The sequence below is a fragment of the Pelodiscus sinensis genome, chromosome 1 (genome assembly GCF_049634645.1).
Source record: "Pelodiscus sinensis isolate JC-2024 chromosome 1, ASM4963464v1, whole genome shotgun sequence".
Classification (NCBI taxonomy): Eukaryota; Metazoa; Chordata; order Testudines; family Trionychidae; genus Pelodiscus; species Pelodiscus sinensis.
In genome coordinates, this window is record NC_134711.1 from 229662605 (window position 1) to 229688596 (window position 25992).

Sequence of the window (25992 nt, forward strand, 5' to 3'; positions counted from 1 at the left end):
GTGGGGTTTCAGATTTTCTGTCTAGCTCACAGGTTTCAAACATCAAGCCCACATGCTATGTTTGTAATATATTCAAAATCTGAAGCATCTACCTTTAAAAAAAAATGAAACTAAGTTTTCTATTCCTCACAGCTGCAAAAACATCCTTCAAAAATGAATAAGTATAAACTGCTACATTGTTGTCTGCCAGAGCATGCAGACAGTCTCAAGCAATGAGGTGTGGGAACTTCTCCACCTACCATGGATCTCATTGAGCTGTTGACTCGAAAACCTAATGGCACTTTAAATGTAAGCATTAGTTACTAAATTGCCTATTTGAGCTGTGGCATGGGGAAGGCATACCTGGGTTGTCGACAACTCCCTTTGATGTCGGCAGGGGAGCGTCCAGACTATCGCGCTGAGCCGACAAACAGCTGATCAGCTGTTTGTCGGCTCAACGCGGCAGCCATGTAAATTTAAATGAAGCGGCGATTATTTAAATCGCCGCTTCATTTTACTCTGTCGGGTAGCCTAATCTACATGCCTCTGTCGCCAGAGGCATGTAGTCTAGACGTACCAGAAAGAAGCCTGTGAGTGGAGGAGAGGAACAGGGAGTAGTTGTAGGTAAGGATATGCAGAGAAGAGATGGGAGAGGAAGTACACATAGGGAAGAGGAACAGAAACAAGATGGAGAAAGAAGAGAAGCAAAGGGCATCAATAGTCATGGTTGTAAATGTGAGCATAGTCTTCCACTGAGCAATACTGAATACAGTAATCAAGTACTGAACACAAAATACATAAACGAACCCTAATAGTTTTGTTACGACATGAAGGCCATAGTTTACTTTTGTGCACAGTGCAAACAATCTATTGATGCCAATTGGAGACCCTAGTGGATTGTGGATACATGTAATCATAATTTTTTACGCCATAATTAAAAATGGAATTTAGCCCCCTCTACAGTATTTAGCCCTCTCTACACGTGTTTGACACCCTAAAGATCTATGTTGCCACTCACTGTGCACCACTTCTACAAGTACATCAACTAGCTTATTGCAGTCTTTGTTGCAGTGCTTTGAAATCATACGTAACAGCTTATTTGATGAATGGTAGTGTTTGGTATGCTTTATACAGTGTGTGAGATATTAGAGCAGCAAACTGTGAAACTGCCTTTTGTTCCAGACATTTCTGTGTTTGTTTTCCATTTTGGTAAGAATACTGAAGAATCTTTAACAGGCCATCAGTTTTTCAATGTTAGGGTTTCATCTCACACCTTCTATAAAATGTTATTGTTTGGAGACTGTTCTGAACTTTTTCAAAGCTTCTCTCCAATGTGGGTGTGTTACAGCAATGTTATCTAGAACAGCTGATAACATTGTGGCACTGAGAACTGTATTCCTGACATCCGTAATGAAAGATCATAATGAAATAATGGACTAATGTAGGCATTCTGTCCACGCTCATAAATTAGATTTTAAACCTCGCAATTGCAGGGTAATTAGGAGGTGAGAAGCTTTCAGGCAGGAACATATATTTTCTGTTCCTGCCTGAGACACTGTTTTAATTTTCCCTTTGTTAGCTGGCCTGAAGAGAGCTGCAGTTACCAAGAGGTGATACCATAGTGGCAAGAAACTTGGGAAAAAATTAAAAATTGGTAGATCAACAGTCATAATTAAAATAAGTTTGAATTAAATATACAATGCCAGTCATTGCTCTGAATTATTAATATAATAAAATAACATCACTATAAAGAGAGGACACAAAAGAGTCTCACTAACCATGTAATCCTATGAATGAGAGTCAAGTATTAATCTGACAGACTTTTGTTAACAGTAGGTGATGTCATGCCATTGATCACTAGCAACATTAAAAGTTTTTAAAAAAAGCTCCCATTGGCCCTGTCATTGAGGCACAGGAAATGGCAGAAATTCCCATCACTGGTGGTCACAAGAAGGCTTCACATTATTAAAATAGATTATTTCCTTAGTCTGCAAACCTCAAAAGGGCATAAATAACACCAAACTTCAAAGTAAATGAAAGGTTTTACAGCAGCCTGTCAAAGAGGCTGCTGTGGTTTCTGTGGTAGATTTCCATGTTTAAAGAGTCACAGCACTTTGTTATTTTCTTATCCCGAACAATTCCATATGTCTCTGGATTATTTAAAATCACTTTGGCTTTTGTTATCACGGATTTTAAAGAAACAATATCATAATTATTTAAGATGGGGAAATGAAGTTAGACAGACAGCATCTGCAGTTACAAATTGCTGGATGATCTCATGGACTAAAACTTTGCAAATGTATTCAGTTTTCTCCAACATTTTAGGATATGATTCCAGACCAAATGACAAGCAGGAGAACTAACTGTAATTAAGTATAGATCTGATATAAGAAATGCAGCAACTAAATTTTAAGGGTGTGAAAACTGATTTTATGAGAAGAAAAAGAATAAGTAACGATCTTTTAAAATATTATATTATAAATTATTGTGACAGGGCCCTATGCAATGATTAAAGGCAGTCCCAGAGAGACTGTATCACAGACAGCCAATAGGAGAGTAGATCAGAAGAAGCCAATAGGAAGGAAGATTGAAAAACAGCCAATTAGAGCCAAACAAGCCCTGTATAACAGGAACTGAGGGATGGAGGAGTTCAGTTCCCTCAAGGGTGCTCAGAGAGAAGAAGCTGGGTCCCAATAAGGGAGGACACCATTAAGACCATGGAGAGTACAATACTGGGCAGCAAGAGGACTTTTAATTGAGGGCCCGGAGGCACAGGAAGGGAAGGTGCCAGGGGCTATGATGGGGAAATGGGAGAATGAAAGAGGGGAGAGTCAGAGGAGGGCAGAGAGAAGCTGCCACTGGAGGGTTCCTAGGTCAGGACTCAGAGTAGCAGACAGGCTTGTTCCCCCTACCCTCCCCATTTTCTTCCCACACTTGCCAAGGATGAGAGTGGACAAGTGAGACTGCAATTTGCAGGGGGCTAGACTGATGACTGCAATGGGCCACTGAGATGAGCGATAGGATAGTGCATTGCTACTCCCTCAGAAGGGGGAAGAGACAATAAAGCATAGCACACTCAGATGGCAATGCCTAGAAAGGAGACACCATGGTCCAGGGAGAAATGTGGGCCCAGAAGTGAAGAGACAGCAGTGAGACAGCACCAGAGGAGAGTGCCCTACACAAAGATGGAGCTAATTCCCAGGATATCCAGTGGGAGGTGCCACAGAGGAGAGTCCACCATGTTACAAAGATCAAATAAAAAAAATCAAGATTAGAATATTGCCTTTTACAAATTCTGGCTTAAATTCAAAACAAACCTTAGGCAATCACTGCCCAAGTAAACAAAAACTGTTTACATTGCAGCACTGGAAACATATGCTGTTAATTTTAGTGTCTTGCAAAAGCCATGTGAGCCAAGAATAATGTCTAAACAAGAAAAGTGCCACTATTTTGGTAATTATTTTGCACAGAAAGAGCATTTTATGAAATGTCGGAGATATCAAAACTAGTTAAGCTTTGGCTCAACCAATCTGCAGCCTATCACTGTTTGACAATATAATGAAATATGTTAGTTGAGGCAATGGTATAGGTTCAGATAATGATGATGATCTTAAAAAAGACTGCTCAGATTTTCATAATTAAAAAGAGTTATCTTCTCTTTCAGAATTCATCCCCCCCCCCCCGCTCTTCATACATTGACTATACAAGCTGCATTCGCCACCACAGCTAATGCTGCTTCACAGTTGATGCTTTGCCCCGAGAAGGTTGCTAGTGAGATTGTGTAATTGGGAATTAACCAGCCCTTCCCAAACTCCTCTCTCACTAGAATGCCTATGCATTGGGGCATGTGATGCCTTCACAGAGCTGAACTTTAATGTGGACAAAGAGGCGTGCTGGCTCTGCATCTGGGAGGTCTTCTATTTTCCATCCAGTGCAGTGGAAATACACTGCTTCCACTGTGCTCCAGCCCTGCCAGAGCTCAAGAGAGTAGTAGTGTGTGGGCAGGATTTGCTGCTACATTAGAATCTCCGAGTTACGAATACCAGAGTTACAAACTGACCAGCCAACAACACATCTGCCTTAGACCCAGAAGTACACAATCAGGTAGCAGCAGAGATCAGGGGTAGGGGGAAGGCAAATATGAGTCAAATATAGTAAAATACTTTGTTAAAAGCAAATTACCTTAAAAAGGTGGTAAAGCATAATTTTTCTTCTGTACACTAAAGTTTCAGTACTGCATTAAGTCCATGTTCAGTTGTAAACTTTTGAAATAACCATAGCGTTTTGTTCAGAGCTATGAACATTTCAGAGTTATAAAAAGACTCTCTTCCTGAGGTATTTGTAACTCTCAGGTTCTACTGTATGTATTAAAAGGTTACATTAATAAATTCCTGCTACACAAATGGGACACTACCACAGGCAAATTTGCTTCTTCACTAATGCATTGTAACACCAGAATTCCTACAGTAAGGCCAAATTCTGCTCAGGGGGGCTACTTGCTCTGGTATTTTGCTCCCTTTAGAGATATGTGAATGTAGAGAGAGCAGAATATCAGCATTCAAATCTCGATAATGTGGATTTGGCTCAGCTTAGCTAACCGTATCAAAGGTATGCAGCACTAGTGCACTTTTAAAGTCTGACTGCCTTCGAAATACAAACAACAAGATGATGGAGACTAAAGCCCTCATTATAAGGACTTCCCCTCTGACTGCAGGGATATGAGATATGTATAGTTTCTACACAGGAAGCAAACAATATTATTGCGTAAGTGCTATAGCAACTGGGCATTTACTCTTTCCTGACAATAAAGACATGACATGACATGGGAGCTCTTCAGTCTCCAGAGCTACCAATTGTCCCCAGTCCTCATTTCACTTCACAAATACAGAAAAAGGGGCATTTTAAAACGTGTTTGCAAATATAAATGGTCTTAGATTTAAATTAAAGAACACTTGGCAGCAGATGGAATGCAGATGCAGATAATGATTTTAAAATTATGGTTGAGCTAAAGATCACAGCACATCCCTGTTTCAATCAGGCATGGACAATCCCAGAAGAATTTAGGGCTTGCTAACTTCTTGAATTTTTTTTTTCTTTTTTCTTTTTGGATTTGCAAAACTGACAAATGTTTTTCCTCTGTAATTTAAATCCAAGAGCAGTGCCGAGATTCTCTCCAGCAGCAGGAGACAGAAGAATGGTGGGTCTGATCCTGAGAACAGGGAAAACAACTAGTTCTTCTTCTGCGCTGGGTATCTTACAATGAGAACTGGATGAGACTTGGAAGTTTCACTTCATAGGAAATTTCAACATTTTGAAAATTGTTTTTTGGTTCTATTTGGACCAAAATCATTTTTTTCCCCAAAATTTCTCATGAAATAGAAACTCAGGAAAAGAAATATTCTTTTGGAAACTCATGGTGGTTTTGAAAAGCTATGTGCTTCCCAGGAAATTGTTTCCATCAGAACCCTTCCTCTGATTCCACAAAAGTTTGTCATACCCAAGATGTTTTCATGGATCATTTTGAGTTTGACAAATTAGCATTTTCCGATGAAACATTGTTTTGTTGAAAATTTCTGACCATCTCTACTTAGAAGATCAATATTTGTGACAGAAATGTAGCCGTGTTAGTCTGGGGTAGTTGAAGCAAAATGCAGGACAATGTAGCACTTTAAAGACTAACAAGATGGTTTATTAGATGATGAGCTTTCGTGGGCCAGACCCGACCTTTCTACAAAGGAGTCAATGGTCTCACTGGACCTTTGGGGAAGGTGGGGGGAACTGGCTCCACGCTCTTGCAAGGGGCGGGGCCTCAAGCAGAAGGGGTAGGGCCAGGGCAACCAGCCCTCAGTGCTGCCTGGACCACAGTACACCCCAACCTTCTCAGTCCTTGCAGCTACCCAGAGTGCACCACATGGTGCTCCGGCAATGATTTAAAGGTGGCTGGAAGCCCCAGGCCCTTTTGAATTGCCGGGTCAGCCCCCACTGTTGGCAGGCCTGCCCTTTTACGAGAACCTGATATGCTGATCTGAGCAGCACCTTGCTTCCATATACCTCCTTCTGCAAGCAGCATAGGAATACCAAATTGTTCAAATGAGAAATTTGCTCTAGTAAAGTTTCAAATAGGTAAAATGAGTTTTCCCCATCCTGGAAATCAGTGCAGTAGGACCCTGACAGAGCCTCTAGAATTGCTCATTTCTTGAGAATTATTGTAATAATCACTTTAGCTAGTTTTTAGAATAGAAGAAAAGCCACGTTCAATTAAGTAAGAACAATTGGGATAAGAAATCAGAAATGGACAAGGAAACCAGTAAAGGTCGGCATTTGGTGGCGATTTCTTTCTGTGTTTTCCTATTGACCTCACAGATTGTAAACTAAAGAGCACTGAGTACATTAAAGGAAAGGGCAGGATCTCATTTGGCCCTGTGAACACTGGCAATACGCTACGAAGACAATAGACAAGCTTGAAAGGGAAAAACCGCAACACCATCCTGATGTCCTAGCAGTTTGGCGTGGTTCAGTGCTTTTAAGCAGAGCTCTGTGAGGGTTAAAAAGACCCCATGAGATTTATAGTAAGTCATGCCTGGAACTCTTTTCAGGGCAAAGATTTAGGGCAAAAGGCTTTTTCTCTGAGAACTTTAAAAAGACTGTTAATTTCCCAAGGTTTCCCCTTTTCCCGTCGGCAACTATTCTAGCTCAGTCAAGACTCCTAAATGATCCTCAAAGTGTTTTTTTATTGGGTGATGGGGGTAGAATAGTTCCATCATCTATTTTCAGATAGTCACACTGAAGTATCAAATGTTTACAAATCCTGTTATCTCCACATGGTGTCATTGTTCAATATCAAACATGTAAGATTTGAGAAAAGGGACTTCATGACCTTAAAGGAAGCTACCTCAGGAAATAACTATTTGAAGGGATTGTGAGGGTGGGGCAGTAGTGGACAGTCAGGGAAGCAGAATAGAGGATTTACAAAGTATAAACAATTCCTACTAATTGTCATGTCTGATTGAGTGTCCTTTGTGCACCTTCATGGTCTGAAGACAAAGGTCATTTCAGTTAATAGGGTAAGTGGCAGGATGCATTAATCCACCACTGTTGGCCTGGATTAATTTCTGCTGAGGTCACCTGGCAAATGAAAGGACACTTGTCTGTATCATAAAAAAAACACCAAACCATCCAGGACCACAGTGAGTCTCTGCTCAGAAAGAGCACAATCCTGCCAAAGGAGGTATTTAGCATGTGAGGCTGCAAAGCATTAACACAGCTATGAGGGGGAAGCCTGCTTGAACTACAGCTGGTTCTAGCCAATGCTATGAATCATGCATTTGGAGAAGGGCCAGATTCACATAAAATTGTTAAAGGGGGAGGGAAAAAAAGAGGTCAATTCACTCTAACTGTGCAGGACACATTAACCTTTCAGCAGCGGGTGGTGAGTTGGCTAGGTTCCAAAAGAGTTTAATGTGACACCATGAGCCAATATAAACCTGTCTCTCACTGGGCAGCTGGGCCTGAGCAGTTGATGGAGCAGGCATTGGCAAAGCATGTCAGGTAGGAAGGCTCCTGGGGAGCAAGAAAAGAAGAAACAGTGAAGGAGGGTCAGGGAACCAAACATCTCAGGAGGGAAAGGCTTGGAAGTGAAGCTGCATAGGGGGAACAAAAAGGGGGAAAATAAGGTGAGGGTTGGAGAGCCAAAAAAAACGGTAACACTGGGAAGCCAGCTACGTTAGGGGATCTGTATCTCCTGCTCCTCTCCTCACTCCAAAATGTTAGAAGGGCAGGAGAAACACAGAGGATAAGGACAATGAGGCAATGCAGTAGAACAGAGAGTGTTTCACGAAGTTCGTCAGGCGGGGCCCTACACAGCAACCAGCATTGTCACTGTTGGAAGTAATCACTTAGTTTTAAAACAATGCAGAACTTGAAATGTATACTATATAAAGCCAGGGTCAGTTCACGCACTCACAAAAGCGCAGTAAATGTCTGAAAAGGTAATTAGGAAGAGTGTGATTTACTTGCCAGGTCTCGATGACTTTTCTAGAATCATTTTGATCTATTGTGTAAATCAGAACAAGGGAATTTTAAAAAAAAAAGGTTTTTCTTGATCATCTATTTACTTCGTTGGCACACTTATACTCTACTGTGTCAATAAATAATAAGGGAGCACAGATTGTGAGTTATTTGGCTGACGCACTTCCACACGGAGGGGTCTGTTCTTCCCTTTGTATGTATATGAGAGCTTCAGAGGGGTAGTTGAGTTAGTCTGTAACAGGAAAAACATAAAAAACAACAAACAGTCTATTAGCACTTTAAAGACTAACAAAACAAGTAAGTAGTATCATGAGCTTTCATGGGTGCATCTCACTGCTTCAGATGACTGGAGTATTAGAAGTCAAGATCCAAGAATAAATAATGGAGGGGGGAGGGGCGGAGGAAAAAAGAAAAGAGAAAAAAGGAGGGTAAAAAAGAGAGAGACCGTGAGTAGATGGTTCAAGTAATTACAAGAAGCTGATAAAACAATTAGCACCTCCATTGTTTGGTTAAGTCATTAAGATGTGGAAGGTACTGTGAGAACCAGCCAATGTCCCTGTTCATGCCATTAGCATATGCGCATGAAAGGGCTACGTCTAGACTACAAGCCTCTTTCGAAAGAGGCTTTTTCAAAAGAACCTTTCAAAAAAGCTTCTTTCAAAAGAGAGCGTCTAGACTGCAATCACTTCTTGCGAAAAAGTAAGCCGCTTTTTTGAAAGAGAGCACCTAGGCAGTCTGGATGCTGTCTTTCGAAAAAGCCCTATTTGCATTCAAGAATGCCTTTTTTTGAAAGAGCACTTTCGAAAAAAGGCGTTCTTCATTGTAAAATGCAGTTTACCATGGTCGAAAAAACCACTGAGTTCTTTCGATTTAATTTTGAAAGAATGCGGTGGCAGTCTAGACGAAGGGAAAGTTTTTTTGAAAAAAGGCCACTTTTTTCGAAAATACCCTGTAGTCTAGACACCCCTATAGAGTTCCTAAAGTATGAATAGAAGCTATGTTTATGCATAAAGTATAGAAGAGACCCATCCTTACAGCATTCAGATTAGTATGAAAAGCAAATTGCAAAGACAGTGGAACATAGTATCTATAGATTGTATAGTTTAAATTATGCTAAAAGGGGGTATGCTACCTACCCTCTCCCATATGGGGGAGGGTAGGTAGGACTGAGGTTCAAGGCCTCAGGACAGATTAATTCTTTTGGGGTTCCAAGGTTAGTGGAATTTGTGGGTCCCTCTACACTCTGAGGTGGGGGCAAAAATGAGGAATCCAGTGTGCGGGACAGAGCTGACAGTGAGTGGAATAGGGATGGGGGGGGGGGCAGAATCTGGGTGGAAAATAAGGTACAGGAGCAAGCTGGGGGTAGGTGTCTGGCCAGGAGGGAGGGACAGGAGCAGGGTCCTGGTGGGTGTCTGGCCAGGGGGCAAGGGCGGGGTGCTGGTGGGTGTTGGGGCAGGAGTGGGGTAGCAGAGGGGGCTCTGGGCAGGGGCAGGGTGCTGGATGGGGGTCTGGCTATGAGGCAGGGCAGGGTGCTGGTGGGGGTCTGGCCAGATTCTGTCCAGGGAGTAGAGTGCCAGTGGGGGCCGGGGAAGAAGGAAGGGTTCTGGTGGGGGCTGGGGCAGGTGGGAGATGGCCAGGGATCGGGGCAAGGTGCTGGTGGGGGTCTGGCCAGGGGGTAGGGTGCTGGTGGGGACTGGGGCAGAGTGCTGGTGGGGGTAGGGGCAGGGTATTCGTGGGGGACTGGGCAGGGGGAGGGGGCAGGGTACTCTTGGGAGGTCTGGCCAGGGGGCAGGGACAGTAAGGGTATGTCTACACTAGCCCCCTAGTTCTAACTAGGGAGGCTAATGTAGGCATTCGAAGTTGCAAATGAAGCCCAGGATTTAAATATCCCAGGCTTCATTTGAATCTTCCAGGGTGCTGCCATTTTTAAATGTCCCTTAGTCCGAACTCCGTGCCCGCGGCTACATGCGGCACGGAGTAGGTAGCTCGAATTAGGATCTCTAATTTGAACTACTGTTACTCCGCTCGAACTAGGGGGCTAGTGTAGACATACCCTCACAGCTTGACTGGTGCCCGGGGATCCTGTGGAATGCACTGCTCCTCCCCTCCCCCAAACATCCGGTGTGCTTCCTGAAAAGCCAGGTCTGGTGCACAGCCAGGGACTTCCTTCCTCATGCTGCTTTCCTGCATGGGAGGAGGATCCTCAGCCCAGGACTTCCCTTCTTTCCCCTCTCTCCCGCCAGCACAGGAAGGCAGGCAGCAGGGGAAAGGGAGTGCACCAGACCCAGCTTTTCAGGAAGCATGGCAGCTGTTTGGGGGAGGGAAGGAGCAGCCCTCGTGCTTCCTGAGATGCTGGATCTGGCGCGCAGCTGTGAGACTTCTATCCCCATGCCACAGGAAGCCGGTGCTATCCCAGGAGATAGCACCAACACAAGCTACTTCGGGGGGGGGGGGGGCTGCAATTACTCACAAACGCCCCAAAATCGAACAGTTGATCACGATTGATGGGTTGGTGATCACGGTTCTACAGCCTTAATTGAGAGCCAGCTGGCTTTCAGCTCAAGCATTAAGCACCAAAGGTCTCAGGTTTGGTTTCACTTGCTGGTTTTTCAGTAGGACACCCCACTATGGATAAATCAAGCTGCGCAGAGAACAGTAATTCTGTTTTGCTGAGGAGTTCTGACTTTCAAAATTTGGTTTCATTTCAATTTGGAAGTAAACCCAATTTTTTAAAAACATTTGGGGTGAAACAACAACAAAAATTCATTTTGGAATGCATAAACTGTGTGTTTTGATTATTTTAAAATAAAATTCATCCTGGCAAGCTGATAGGGAGCCAGGAGGTCTGCAAGCCATGGGACTGCCCACTGAGTTGAGACACACAGAACTTGGTAGTTCCCAGGGCATCAGCTTCCCACCATAAACCAGGCAGGTGGCTGAAGATTTGGGAGTCTGGAAGCCTGGGTTCCTTGGTAACCCACCAGGTGAGCTCCGGAGGAGCTGATAGGAAAATTAGGAAAGGATTCAAATGGAAATTAAGTAGGATTCAAAATTTGCCTGAGGGTTCCACTGCAGACCTGCCTGATCCCCATCTGACCTTAGTCAAAATTAAACCCTCTCGCCACAACATTCCAATTTGAACAAATCTGCATTCTCTGATGGAAAACCATTCCACTAGAGAATCTCCAACCGGCTCTATAAATAAAGCAGAGTGCCTTTCATGCTCAGTAATTATCTCACATGAATCTCATTAACATTCCAACTGCACAAGAAAAGGAGAGACCTCTGTTTTAGGGAATGCTAAAAACAGTTTTGACTGTAGTACAGTGCCTTATAATTTAATTAATGACAGAGGACAAAACTGCATTTTTAACTTTAAATGCCGGTTTGGTGTACAATCGTCTAAATAAATTCAACAATGTGCTTTTAAAAAACCGGAAATGTTGCAAACCTCCTGGAGTCAGTCTCTCAGATGGTGAAATCTCCTGTACCTCCACTGAAGTTGGTGGCAATACTTCAGCTTATACCAGCTGAGAATCTGGTCACTTAACTTTAGTACAGAGTTCAAAGTGTAGAATTGCTATAAATTAAGAAATATTGCTAATGCACACTGCTTATGGTAATCTATGAACCACAATTTGAAACATTTGAAATGAATGATTTCAGCTTTGATTTTATGCAAAAAATCCCCCAGTCAAACTAAACCAAAACCCTGGTACTTTTTCTATTTATATTCCACATTTTCATGAAAAAATGCTCCCCACTGATGTACTCTATTTGAGTAAACCAGAAGTTTTGCATGCAAAATTGACTGATGAACACTGCTTCAAAGTATACAAACATGTAGCTTCTTCCTGATGCCTGCATAACAGACCTTTCATGTGCCTGGTGACCGTTTATTCCTTTTTTAAACAGCTCCAACCTATGGCCTGATGTTGCATCCATGCACTCCCAAAATGAGGAAATATTGCCAGAATCTCAGTGCCATTTTAGACCACCAACATGATCTTCATGGCTTGTCAAAACCAAGAAAAGACTTGGGAGCAAAATCAGAACCTGTACATGGCCTTCATCAATTTGACAAAGGCCTTTGACTGTCAATCACGAAGTCCTATGGAAGGTGCTGGCCAGATTTGGCTGTCTTTCAACATTTGTTAAGACTCTAAGACTTCCTCATGGTCAGATGACTGCCACAGTTCTTTGCAATGTCCTTGAGATGGAAACTTTCATCATCAAAACTCAGATTAAGCAAGGATGGGTTATTGCCCCCCATCTATTAAGTAGTCATTTTGGTCCTTGCTAAAGTTCACCTCCTCAATGTAGTTGACATCCCATGCAGAATGAAGGATGGCTCTTGAAGTTTCAACATCTCTGCTTGAAGTCTAAAGTCTTCAGGGCCTCCATTACTGATCTTCGGTATGTTGATTACTGTGTCATTCTCTCTCACACTGAGACTGACCTTCACTCCAAACTGGATTTCCTCACACATGCTTACTGAAGCTGTCAACCTGCTTCAGGCCGTGCACATGACCCACCACAAATCACCCTCGAGGGTCAGATTTTGGAGACAGCTGAGCACTTTTGCTACTAAGCAGCCAACTTTTTCAAAAGGCAAGAATCAACAGTGAGGTCCAGCATAGGATCCAGTGTGCTAGGGCTTCATTTGGGAAACTGCTCTGACACATTTTCATGGACCGTGAGCTATGTCGGGACACCAAGATCCAGGTCTACAAGATAACTATTGTTCCTACACTCCTTTAGGGGCTGTGAAACCTGGGTGACCTATTGATAGCACCTCAAGAGTCTAGAGAGGTGCCTCCAATGATGCCTCTGGAAGATCCTTTGTGTCAAGTGACGAGACCACTGCACTGATGCCTGTATCCTCACTGAAACTAATGTCACCAGTACTGAAACAAGGAGCCTCATGCCCTAACTTTTCTAGGCTGGACATTGTATGTAGATACCAGACTCTTGCCTCCCAAAACAAGTCCTTTGCTCTCAGCTTACCCATGGTCAGAGATCAGAGAAAAGGCTACAAAAACACACTGAAAGTATATCTTAAGAAAACTGATGTGGGCAACACAAGCTGGGAGGAGCAAGTCCCCAACTGAACCCAATGGCGCCGTATCTTTCATCAAGCAGTGGCCCACTTTGAGGAGAAATGTCTTGCCCTCAAAGCTAAAGAGAGAGAGAGAGAGAGAGAGAGAGAGAGAGAAGGAAAAGAAACAAACGGAAAAAGAAAAAGAAAAAAATAACTTTCTCTCAGTCAGCAGCTTACCTTCCACAAAATATCTAAGAATTTGCCTGTTCAAAGACAGTACCTGCCCGAATGGCAGTTCAACATGATCCTCTTGTAATCAGAGCCTACAGTAAAGATGGGACATGAAGGGGTGGGGAAGAGTGAAGGATTTTCTGTAGCCTATTCCAAAGCCAAACAGCTATGAGAAAATACAGAGAGCCTCCACTGGTGGGAGAGGAATACATCAGAATAAGGCCCCAATATCACCTAAAAGAAAAGCAGCAGACCCGATTCAGCCATGCAGTAATCCTAGGGACCAGGATCTGTCTTTCCTTGTACCTACTCTCCTCCTGCTGCCTGTGAAGAAACCGGCCATAGTACTGCTCCTCCTGTGTAGCATTGCCTACATCTAGGATGGTAGCTGTTTACTTCTGCTGTCTACACAACACCAAATTTCAAAATAAAGTGCTATTCTGAAACATCCCTTAATCCTCGTGCAATGAGGTTTACAGGGATGTGGGGATAGTGAACCTGTTATATTTTGATATAAGATGTGGAATAGCTATTTTGGGATACCAGAGCTACCCCAAAGTAGTTTTGCAGTGTAGACATAGCCTGTGAGACCGTCCTGAAGAACAACCTAATATCAACTAATTATGTCCTTATCCCTTCCAGTGGGAGGAGTAATTTCATTTACTGGAGCCATTATGAAAGTGAAAATCCCCTTTGTCTTATATATCATGTTCAGTGCCCAAAGAGAATGTCATTGTCCAAAGGGAGTGTACTATTCATGTGTGTATCAATGAAATGCACTGAGAAGTTTCAAAACTGATACAGAAATTACAGAATTTTCATTAATATTCCCATTGGCCACTGACAAGCATTTAGTCCTCAGACATGGGAGTCACTGTTCAGAGCAGCAGTTCAACAATACTTCAAGTAAATTCCCCTTTGACCCAAGCTAATGCAAGATGGTTAGATAGGTCACTGAAAAATATCCCTCAAAAGATCATAAAAATATAAGAGTTTCCCAGTTGCTAGCTGATTCCTCAAAGACGATTACACGCACAATTTAACCACACAACCACTTATATTCTCATAGTTCCATGCTGTTAATGTCTGTTTTCCTCTTGGTGTTTTACTGCTTCTCCTTTTTAGATACACACATTTAAAAAAATGCTCACACTTCTTGTCCTATATGATTTATCCCCATGAAATTAAATTACATTTTTATAAGCCCATGTTACTGCAAATGATATTTGAAGATTCACTGAAAAAATTAATTCCTGATCTGGTGCTGTGAAACATCCTTGCTAGCACTATACTGACTCTGTCTTTCAAAAACAGATGGAAACAGTCAAAGGGTATGATTAACTTCTTAGTCCCTGCAATTTTCTATTGCTCTGCTTGCCCTAGATTTCAGGATTGACCTCCTGCTTCACTGCAAAATGTACAGTTGCTCAGCTTGATAAATCACACAAATACTTTTTTGATCACAGTTATCTACTATTTATTACATACCCAGTGAAGTTAATCATATGCCGAGGCACTTCATATGCTACACACATAGAAACTCTTCTTCCCAACAGCACTTTGCATATTCTTCACATTTCCAGAAAGCAACCATGCCTGCCTCTCTTCCTTATTAATATAGAGACAAGCATATCAATGCTCCACCCCCTACAGCAATTATCCACCCATAAATTCATTACAAACTATTGTCAAAAGAAGCTGACAACTGGTGGGGATACACACATACAAGGTTAAAAGAATTACCCCTCTCTCTTTTAGCAAATAGCTTTTTAAGGTCTTTTAAAAGCACTATAATTTCTCTTAACTAGAACATTAATTTTCCCTCGCCTCCTCAAATGTCACTAGGACCACTTTTGAGAAGGGTAAGGAATAGACCAGCGGGTATGGGTAGGGTCCTGCCAAATTCATAGCCGTGAAAAATAGGTCATGGACTGTGAAATTTGGTCTGCTTCCATGAAATCTGGTCTTTTGTGTGCTTTTACCAAATTTACCCTATACTGTACTATACAGATTTAATGGGGAAGAGCAGTGTTTCTCAATTTGGGGGCTTGACCCAAAAGGGGAGGATCACAAGGTTATTTTAGGAAATGACAATATTGTCACCCTTTCTTGTATGGCTATGTCTAGACTGCAGAGCTTTTCCGGGATACCAGAGGTAACCCGGAAAAACTATGCCGCATCCAAGGAATGCATCCGCTTTTTCGGAACAGTTTCCGAAAAAGCGGACGTGTTCTTTCAGCATCCCTGTATTTCTCTCAGTGAAAGGAATAAGGGATGTTCCAAAAGAGGAGTTTTTTTCCAAAATTTGGCCCCGTATAGATTGGCCAAATTTTGGAAAAGCCTCTTTTGGAAAAAACAGAAAAAGACACGCAAATTGCGGTTCGCTATTTGTATATCCTTTTCCAACTTTTCTCTGCAGTGAAGACATATCCTATGTTGACTTCAGAGATGAGTGTCCAAAGAGCGGTGATTGTTGCTTGGGTGCCTCGCTCCAGCAGCAACACAGAAGTATGGATGGCAAGACCATGCCGTGCCACCTTTACCTCTGTGCTGCTGTTTGTGATTTTGAGATGTGATTCTGGTCAGCAGCCACTGCTCTCCAGCTACCCCTCTCTGAATGCAGCACCACTGCCAGCAGGAGCATAGAAGTCAGGGTAGCAATAGCGCAACCTCCCCTACAATAACACTGTGATCCCTCCCCACACCTCCTTTTTGGGTCAAGACCCCTACAATTACACCATAACATTTCACCTTTAAATAGCTGAAATAGTGAAATTTAGGATTTTAAAAATCCCATGACCATGAAACTGAGCAAAATGTACTGTGAATTTGGTAGGGCCCTAGGTATAGGTATTGTTTTGGCTGTAATATGGCAAGAAATATAACCTATGGCTGATGGAAAAACTGCTAGTATTTTCTGGAAGAGAAGAACGTTTTCTCCCTCCCCACCCCACCAGCCTCTCATTTCCTGAATGCTAAGGATAATTTCATCACTTATGAATTTTAAAAGCTGATTATGTTTGACTGATTATGTTTGCTTGAATTCTCTAGGCCTGCTCTCTTCTATCTTCTTCTGTAACTTTGTCAATGCACCTAAGTTGTGACTTACAACCCCTGCTGAAAAGTCCTATCATGAGACATTCCTAAACATTCCTTGCGGCAACACCTACAAATGCCCACAGAACCTCAAAGACATTTTGTTTATGTGGAAGAGCTTTCATGTATTGAGGTATAGGAGCATGATGCTGTTCAGGCTTTTTTTCTTGCCTGTCTTTTGGCCAAATCTGGCCGATATCTGTGTGCCTTTCATGCCCAACAACTGAGGACTTGACTTAGCTAACAGCATGTGTGATGCACTCAGCTTGTTAGGATAAAGTTTTTCTTCTTTTAAAAGAAACTAAACAAAACAGTGTTTGTATACCGAGGAGGGATAATTTTGGCTGTCTCTGCCTCAGGGTATAGAGAAACGTTATTCACCCATGCACAACATATAATTCAGCCTAAGTGACAGGCTCTGCTCTGGAGAAGCCCAGACTTAGCTGGCTTACTGAGTCAATTACTGCTTATTCCCAGGGAGGAGGGGGAAGAGTGGGTTAGATGGAGTAGAGGTGGCTGCCAAAGAGGCATGAGGAAATTTACTTTGTGTCACTCTGCATGACACAGTACCTCATTTGTGGATAAATGTAAATCTGCTAGATCTTTTTCATAGACACTAAAATGTACCATCTTTGCCATTCCCAAAATGGGATAAAAATAAATCAGGACTACCTCAGAAAGCTTCTTTGCATTTCAATCAATCCTCTTTCAGAATGGTCAGTTAGTAGAAATACCTGTAGTGGACGACAGCCTAATAATATTTAGTATGGTGTGGATCCTGAATTCCATATTTAGAATAGACTACTGCTAAAGTCAATGGGAATTTTACATGAAAAGAGACTGAGTAAAAATGAAATAAGAATATAAGGATTTGTCCCTTTGTTTTTCTGGCTAAAGCAACAGTTACCATCCAAATATAAAATAAATACCTCTGCAGCCAAAACCCAATCCTTCATAAATTAATGTTGAGAAAATCTCAACAAAACAAGAGTAATTCCCAGTGAATGGCTCTGGCAAAAGTCAAAATAAATTAAGTACTTATTGCTGAAAAATGAGCTTAAATATATCTCAGCATACTCTAAAGCTCAGAATTTACTGCATCATTCATGCCTTCTCCAGTAAGTTTCTTATCTCTTGCTTGGTATCACAGCAAGGGATTCTGCATATTCTGTATGAAATACAAGAAGTCTGTGATTTTTGCAGTAATAAACTCCACACATGCATGACAAATCCAAGCATGCAAAATGTTTAACATCCCAATTCATAGATACTTTGGGGACAAAATCCGATTATGAGTTATATGCCACAATAAATAGAGCTCAACGTTTCATAAAGCAATTTATAGTTCATAAAAATGACAAAATGTACCTGTCAGACAGAATGCGGAGAGCAGATCTCTGTGCTGCCTGCTGGAAGAAAGGGCAGAGATGTTTATTTTATATTCTGACTTTAAAATTATGAGCGCAATCAACACTTAAAAAATGTGTTACGCACATTTTTGTCACGTGTCCAAATTTTAAAGTACTAGTAAAATAGCAGAAAGCATCTAGTAAAATGGACATTCCAGTCTAGTAAATATAAGACTTTGTTAAGTACGCCATAAACCAGAGGACTGTCAAAGCAGTGCACAATATCTGAGGTATGAACCACTCGATTTAGATGATTTTCTACAGGTCTCTGAAAACCCTGGAAGACTTAGTTTTCTTTCCCCTCACCTCCAGTACTGCTCCCTCCTTCACCATTAGTCTCCTCCCATTCTTCCACAGAAACAAATATCATATATTTGGTTCCTTTTGTGATGGAGGCTGTGGCTATACTTAAACATTTAGCAAAGGCTGCCAGAGCTGCTGCAGGCTTTTCAAGACCACTGCCATAATTACTTGCTGGCAACTTATGACTACACCATACAGGACAGACCTGTTGTTGTTTTGGCTCCCAATTCTTGCCTATTACAAGTCTTTGGATGGAGTGAGGAAACACGGTGCTTGTTATTATGTTAACTGGCAGTTTTAGGAATAGAAATCATATCCTTTCAAATCTAATAGGACCTACAAGCCTGCCGATGAGCTAGCTTGCCTCTTTATTATTATTCTTTTCCCCCATTTGAATCATTTCAGGTGGTGGTTACATGGCTACCGCACAGTAACTAACTGCAAGCTACTATAAAATCTGTAATGTTCTGATGATACATTTTAAGGTCTTGGCTATAATATAATTGTATATGTCTAGTTTGTTCCCTCTTTTAGGATTAGAGAGGTGGAACAAGAGAAGCACCTGGCTAAGTAGAATATAGAGTCAAGGGGCAGTGTGTTAAATAGGAATTTTGCCTTTGCATTTATCAGATTAGTACATTTAGAAATAGTTCTCAGATTGATGTTTGGCTTCTGAGGGATTTGCTGGAAAGCAAGTGACTTGTACAGTTCACCAGAAACCATTCTAGCCAATCAAAAGCTGTGATATTGGGCGGAAAGGTGGCCTTGACAGGCAGGGTGAGAACAGTGAAAATGATCCTTAGGTAGGAGTACACAGCATTTTTTCCTTATGGGAGAAAAGGAAGATTTTAGTCTTGTTTTGTGGTGAGCTGTAGAGATTCACACTCTGGCTTGCTGAACTGTAATTTTGACTGTCCTAAAGCAAATTTCTGTTCAGAGGGATGACCAATCTGGAATGTTCTGCACCTCCTTGATTACTTGCATACAGGTAGCTATCTCTGCTGTCAGGGAATTTGTGCAACCTGTCCTTCTGGCTTGCCTCTTAGTTATCACTGATAACTTAGCATCTCACACAATGCAACAGAGAAAACACAGGGCTTACTAACTGGTCATCTGCCACTGCACAGCTTAGTTTATAAGGCAACACTGAAGTCATTTCTGTGAAAGGATAGTCACTAGTCTACAACGGTTAATTCCTAGCATTACATGTTATCATCACTGGATGGCATAGTACAAGTGGAGAGTTAGGTGGCAATGTCTTGGGCTCTGATTTTCAGAACCTGTTGTCTGAAAGGCTCTACAGACAGGTTAAACTTCACACTGTAATGACAAGAAAAAAATAGAGCAGCTTCCAAATTGATGCCTTGTAGTCCATGGAGGCTGAGCGCCTCACTGCTGATGAGATAGCTATAGTTTTGGGGGAGTGATCTTTAGTACTTAGTAGCTATGGGAGTCTGGATATGCAGGCTTCTTCCATACATAAAACTAGCCACTAAACCATTCTCCTTCTCTGATCCCTTAAAAAGAGTGCAAAAATATTGACTCCTGTATAACGATTCACTAGCCCCAATTATCGAGTACCATGAGCTTCCCTGTTATGGGAGAGAAGAGAATGAAGGAAGGTTAAAGATTTGACTCCTATGGAAACTAGAGTTTATGACAGGAATAAAGAAAGGACTGTCCTGGGACCCTGTTGTTAGGAATAATTAGGGAACGGGCATCTTCATGTGATTCACAGCCAGATCACTCACGTGTCTGGCATATAGTCCATATCTGCCTATAAGTTTATACAACTTCTGCAAGTTCTAGAAGTTTATATAACTTCTAGCACAATGAGCTCTCCAATCTGGCTGGGTATTGGTGTTTCCATAATAGAAATTCACTGGATGCTACCAGGATAGAAATAGCAATCAGTACTCAGTAAGGGGAAAGCAAGAACAAAGAACCCAATGCTCAGGGCTTCAAGGGTGGATTAAGATAACTTGAAGAGTACTATTGTAAATTGACATACAAATACAATTGGTGTCAGCATAGCATATTTTTATTCCCCTCTCACCACCACCCCCAAAAACTTGGATGATTAGCAAGTGAGAGCCTATTAGAAAACATTCTAGAGGATGCTTTTCTTTTAAGGTACTAAGGGATGCTCCCTTTCTGAACACCCCTATAGGCATCCTAGGACCTGAGGGATGGAGTAGGACCTGCCTGTACATCATCGCCCCGCACATTTGTAGTTCTACTTGTCCCAGGCTTGTTTTAGATAGGGATGATTTGGGATTGGTGACACGTATCAGGTCAAATGAGTGCCACCTCAGGAATATCGGGGATCTTAAATGGCGTTTTTTCTAGAGCAGATGTCACCAGATGTTTTGTCAGTTGATGTAGAAAGTGCCCAACTCTATATACCACATCCAAAATACCTTGGCTGTCTGGTCAGGATGAGAGTTTCTTTTACAGTCTAAACCTTTTGCGGGGCCCAGGGAATATATGGGAAGGAGTGCCATGCTGTGGGTCAGTGGTCCTCTCAAGCTAAATAAGAGCATGTCCATGGCAGAGGCCTGTAGTTTCTTAGGAAAAAACAGAGTCTGAGAATATGAAATTCTCTGCTATCCACTTTTGGAGATCTCCTACTGGGCACGCCCTGTCTGAAAGGTCTTTGGGATTAAGGCCCATTTTCCTAGACACAGCTCCAGACATCTCAGCCAATCAACTCTGAGAGATCTTGCAATATGGACTGCCTGGATGGACAACAAGCCCTGCACTTTCCAGTGTATTAGAAAAGACACCATCAGAACAAGTCTCCCTCTTCTGGCACATCATTGTTGGACAAAACCTTTTCTGTGAGAAAAGCCAAGTGCCCTAAGGGTTAGTCAATTTTTGCTCTGACGGTCAGAATGCATACTGGTTAGAGTTGAGTCATGCAGCCTTTTCACTCACTGCCATTATGGCTAAGTGGAGAGAGGGAGATGGGTCCCTGACCATGCTTAAGGATACTTGGTGGGGATGGGAAGTGGGAGAGGACCATCTAGTGCCCATTCCACTCCCTAACTCCCAAGACTAGGGGCTGTTTTGAGAGAAGAAGAGGTCTGACTCATTTCCCTTCAAGGTTAGACAGAGGCTGATCTCTACAGAGATGGCTAGATGAAGGATGAAGATGGACTGAACAATGCTCCTCTTTATTCTATTTTTTATGTGCTCATACTGTGCTCATCAAGGTGGTATCCGAATTCCCCATATCTCCCGTGACCTGAATGCACTGCATCCAGTCCTGCCAGCTGGCCCCCCGTGCACCTACTGAGGTAGCCCATCTGCCTGTAGCCAGCTTTGAAAAGGAGATCCGAAGAGGTGGCCCTTTCTGGGAACAGAATGATTTCAGAGAGCAGCAGGACTGAAAGAACCAAAAAAGAAAAGAAAAGAAAAGAAAAGAAAAGAAAAGAAGACCATTGCTGACTCGCAAGTCCCGCATTCCTGTCTGAGCCTCTTGGATGTTGCTGCCCCCTGCTGACCTGTGCAGAACTCCCTCTGAGACTGTGAGGCAGGACATACTGCAGAGTGAAGGGGAAAAAAAGGCCCAGAAAGCTTCCTGTATTCCAGAGAGGTAGAAGTTGCAAGTTGTTTTAAATTGCTACCCCCTCCGAGAAATAAATGTTTGCAATGACCATTTGAAAATATGTTTGAATACAATTATAGAAAAATTCAATTTGCTTTCATCTGACACTTCTCACAAATATCTCACCTGGATCAAGCTGGTATGAAATTGTACAAGGAAAATAATTTGTTGCGTGACTGCAGGATATTCTACCAATGAGATTACAGGAATAGTTCTGTGATTTACCATGCTTCTAAATATGCCAGTATTATCTGCTTAATGATACAGGGAAAAGGGTAGTACTGTATTTAGTATCATCTATTGCTTCTGCCACTATTTTTAATAGTTTGATTTTGATTGTGCTATTTAATTTGCATTTTATTTTACATCATTAACAACTTTATTGAAGACAACTCATCATCCATCAAGAAAGAAGATGAGAGTATGTTAAATGTTATTCATAATTCCTAGAAGTGATTGAGCTGGTTGAAAGAATAAGGACTAAGCAACTAGTTTAAAATTTGTCATGGAGAGAATTTGAATACCTTCACGATTTATCACTAAAATATTGTGGGTGTTTTGGCTAATATTCTAATTTTTCTTCTGATAAATAATCAAATATGGGCCAGACCAAATAGTGACCATCATATAAGTAAATTTAACATCCCGGTGGAAAGAAAAATACCACAGCAGGCCATCATTGTAACATTTAAGGGGAACTACGCAGAAATGAGGAGGTTATTTAAACAGGAATAAAAAGGTGCACTGCCAAAAGTGATACCACACCAAGCTTGGGTTACATACACAGATGCAGAGAAATGTAGCTTGGTGGCAGATGGAGTCTTTTGGCTTGAATATGTAGGATGCGCCTACAGACAGTTCCTGTTTTAGCAGGTTTTATGATCCCCCCAATTTGGGGTCTTGTATTTTACTTTCTATACATTTATTTATTGTGTTTTAATATTTTTTGTAAGCTGCCTTGAATTTTTGAAATAGACAGCGTAAAATTATTTTAAATAAATAATAAATAAATATGGGAGAGTGCAGGGTGAGGAAGGAAAATAGGTGGTTTTCAAGACGCTGCCTATGATGTAATCTGCAGACATGATAGCACTTTTGCAGTGACTGGGAGGGAAAGATCAGGGCTTCTGCAGATTTTCTCAGCCATACTCATCTTCTTCACTTCATGCCTCTTCCTGATTAGTCTCTTGCCTCTGGATGGAGAGCTTACTCCCCCAGAACAGGAAATATTGAGTTATACTAAGTAGACATAGACAGGTAAATGGAATGGTGGATGGAATGCAGCAGTATGCAAGTAACTGGGTGGTGGAGTTACTGACTTGTAAGCTTCATTAAAAAAAAAAGTTATGTAATTTTAATTATTTATTACTGCCTGTTAACTGTACTTTGACAGGACCACTGGGATTTTTGGTCTTCATAGAAGAAGTGTGTTTTAAGGAGATGAGCAGAGGATTGAAACATGGCCTCGGTTTCATGTATAGTTGTTCACATGGAAGAAGGAATGGAAATGGCAGGGGAGGAGGGCATGGGAGGCAGAGGTGGATTGTGCAGTTTTTAGCGGAGATGTTAGAGAAATGGGAGGTGCAGGGGCTAGTTTGTAAAGGGTTTTGATTTAAATTTGACGTGGAAGGCAAGAAAAAAACTAGCAAAAAGATTTCATGTTTGATCCAAGGCCTTGTAAAGTTAGCAGGAGTTTCTGAAGGGATTTAATGGTTTTCAGATCAGCTTCTTAGGCCTGGTCTACACTACATGGGAAGGTCAAAGTAAGATACACAACTCTGGCTATGTAAATTACATTGTGTTTCCACACCATCCACAGAGAGGGAGGCTAATTGGAGCAAACGCACCTGTTAGCTTCCCTTACTCCTTGTGAGAAGCAGAAGCATCGGTGCCCATGGGCGCGCTCTTTGAGTTTGATCTAGCGGGTCTATACTAGATCCACTAAACTGAACCCAGAATATTGACTGGATTCTTCTGCATAGTGTAGAAGGGCCCTTACTGACTGGGGCTGACACAGTCAGATAGCCAGTAAAATAGATCATTTCAGTGGAAGAGTTTTTGATAACAACAAGGCCAGGTTTTAGCAATGAGGAGGTGTGAAATCCTCAGGTTTGGACAACAGTTGTGATAGTAGGACTAGACAAAATTTGGAGATTTTGCAAAGAAACAACTTTATTTAGCAACAGCATTGGTATGGGGAGAGAAGAAAGATGTGCTTGCATTTGTTTAATTTGCCGTGTATTTTAAAGTATTTGCTACCAGAGAAGATCCTAAATCACAATGCCATCTATTGTGATCTTTCCCAAACTTTGGCGAAGTTTGTGATTTAGGCCAATCTCAAGTTTATGTTACCACTGTGAGTCATGACAACTGTATTCAGATTTAGAACTTGATCCTGACTTCCATACATGGAATCTGATTTTGTAAGACAGGCCATGATGTGAGCCAAGTTTGACATGACCTGACGGAACTCTGATGTTCTTTTATCGGTCAGTTTCAGTGAGGCAATCTTAGTCTTGTCATTTCTCACTAAAGTGCAAGTTTAGATGTCACAAAGCTTTCAAAATCAGTTCTGGCAAACCAGGGTGTTGCTGAAAATTGGCTCCATTGACTTACTTAAATTTTGTTCCAGATTTTGGTTTGGTTTGATGCCAAAGTGTCATTTCTTTCATGCAGAAAATAATGGACTTACCCTGGGTAAGTAAGGCTCATATTAATAATGAGGGTCATTTTTTTCCAATCAAGAAATACAGCAACATTATCTACAAAGCAGAGGGATGAATAAACCAGTCCAGAGTAAGTAAGAATGGGCCTGAGACCTCATCTATCCTTCAAACCAAACTTTTTTGTTTTTACTTCCATTTTTGCTCATCTCTGTTCTTCTCAGTTCAGGTCAGGACCAAAAGCAGGTGTGTCAAAATACCATGAGATAGGTTTCTTGTCCTACCCAAAGGAAAGTTGTTTTTTTACAAGCTTTCCAGAACATCTTGGAGAACCAAATTAGTTTGGAAAGGACAGATAGGTTTTGATTACATTTTTGGATTTTTTTTTAACCAATTTTACCTGCAGTGAAACAAATGGCAAGATTGAAAAATGTTGATCTAAAATCTTATGGGGGGGAGGGAGGGGGAACCACATGTAGCCATTTAACTTCCAATTTTGGAACTCATTACAGATTGAAATAAGTAATTTTTTCAAATGATCTGGGACATTCACATTAAAATGTAGAAGCTATAATTAGATTTATTTAGTTTTGTTAAAAATTATTTGATTCTGGAGAATTATATTTGCATGGCCTTTTCTTTTAATATTGTACTGATTGTGAATACATGTCTAGAAATTCAAGAAATAGTGTTGTATGATAATATGTATATATATGGGCCATTTGTCTCGAGAGACGGTGGTAAGCAGCGGCAGTGACAATCTATGAGTTGTGCCTGGATCTGCAATTTCTTTCATGGCTTATGCATCCAATATTGGATTTGCATAGTTGATTATAATAGCTACATGTCAGTCTACTTTCATTTTCATGAGTGAGACTTTTTCCTTCTGAGGTGGAGTTCTTTTGCATGACTTGCACAGGTCCTATCGAAAAATGACGTGCTCTGTTGTAATAATTTGCATTCTGATGATGTAGATTCCAAGAGCTTGGATTGATGTTAAACCTTTTCATAGTGTTTTTACATATATTCTTGAATCTTAACTTTGGCCTTCCTCTTGCCCTTGCTCCACTTGTTAGTTCACCAAAGAGAATTTCTTTGGGAAGGCGTTTATCACTCATTCTTCTCACATGGCCAAGCCACCGGAGTCTTCTGTTGTTAAGGATTGCTATGAGACTGGGTATGCCAGCTCTTAATAGGACATCTACATTTTGAAACTTTGTCTTGCCACTTAATATTCATGATTCTGCGAAGGCAGCGAAAGTGGAAACTGCTCAATTTTTTCTCTTGGCATGAATAGGTAGTCTAGGTCTCAGATCCATAAAGCAAGACACTTAATACGCATGCTTAGTATATCAGTATCTTTGTTTTCAATGTCCATTTGGGATTGTTCCATGCTCGTTTCGTAAGTCTGCCAAATGTTGTGGCTGCCTTCCCAATTCCGATGTTCAGTTCTTCGTCCATGGAGAGATTTATGGTGACAGTAGACCCAAGGTAACAGAATTGTTGAACCATCTCTAATGGACTGTTATTCAGAATGACTTTGGGTGGTTAAGATACACCTTGAGTAAATTCAACAGTTTTCTTCACACTTATGTCAAGAGAGAACAGTTTACTAACTCTGGACAGAGAATC

General features: G+C 41.5%; 1 protein-coding gene across 7 annotated transcripts in view; it reads right to left on the reverse strand.

Moving 5' to 3' along the window:
- Window positions 1–25992, reverse strand: part of AFF3 (ALF transcription elongation factor 3) — a 561437-nt gene that overhangs the window by 93568 nt on the left and 441877 nt on the right. For 5 of the 7 annotated variants that reach the window (XM_075916945.1, XM_075916939.1, XM_075916954.1 and 2 more), the window contains one exon: window positions 17744–17784. In XM_075916945.1, the coding sequence (XP_075773060.1) occupies window positions 17744–17784 (41 nt within the window). The remainder of the gene's footprint in view (window positions 1–17743; window positions 17785–25992) is intronic. The other 2 variants (XM_075916914.1, XM_075916933.1) reach the window with 1 other exon arrangement.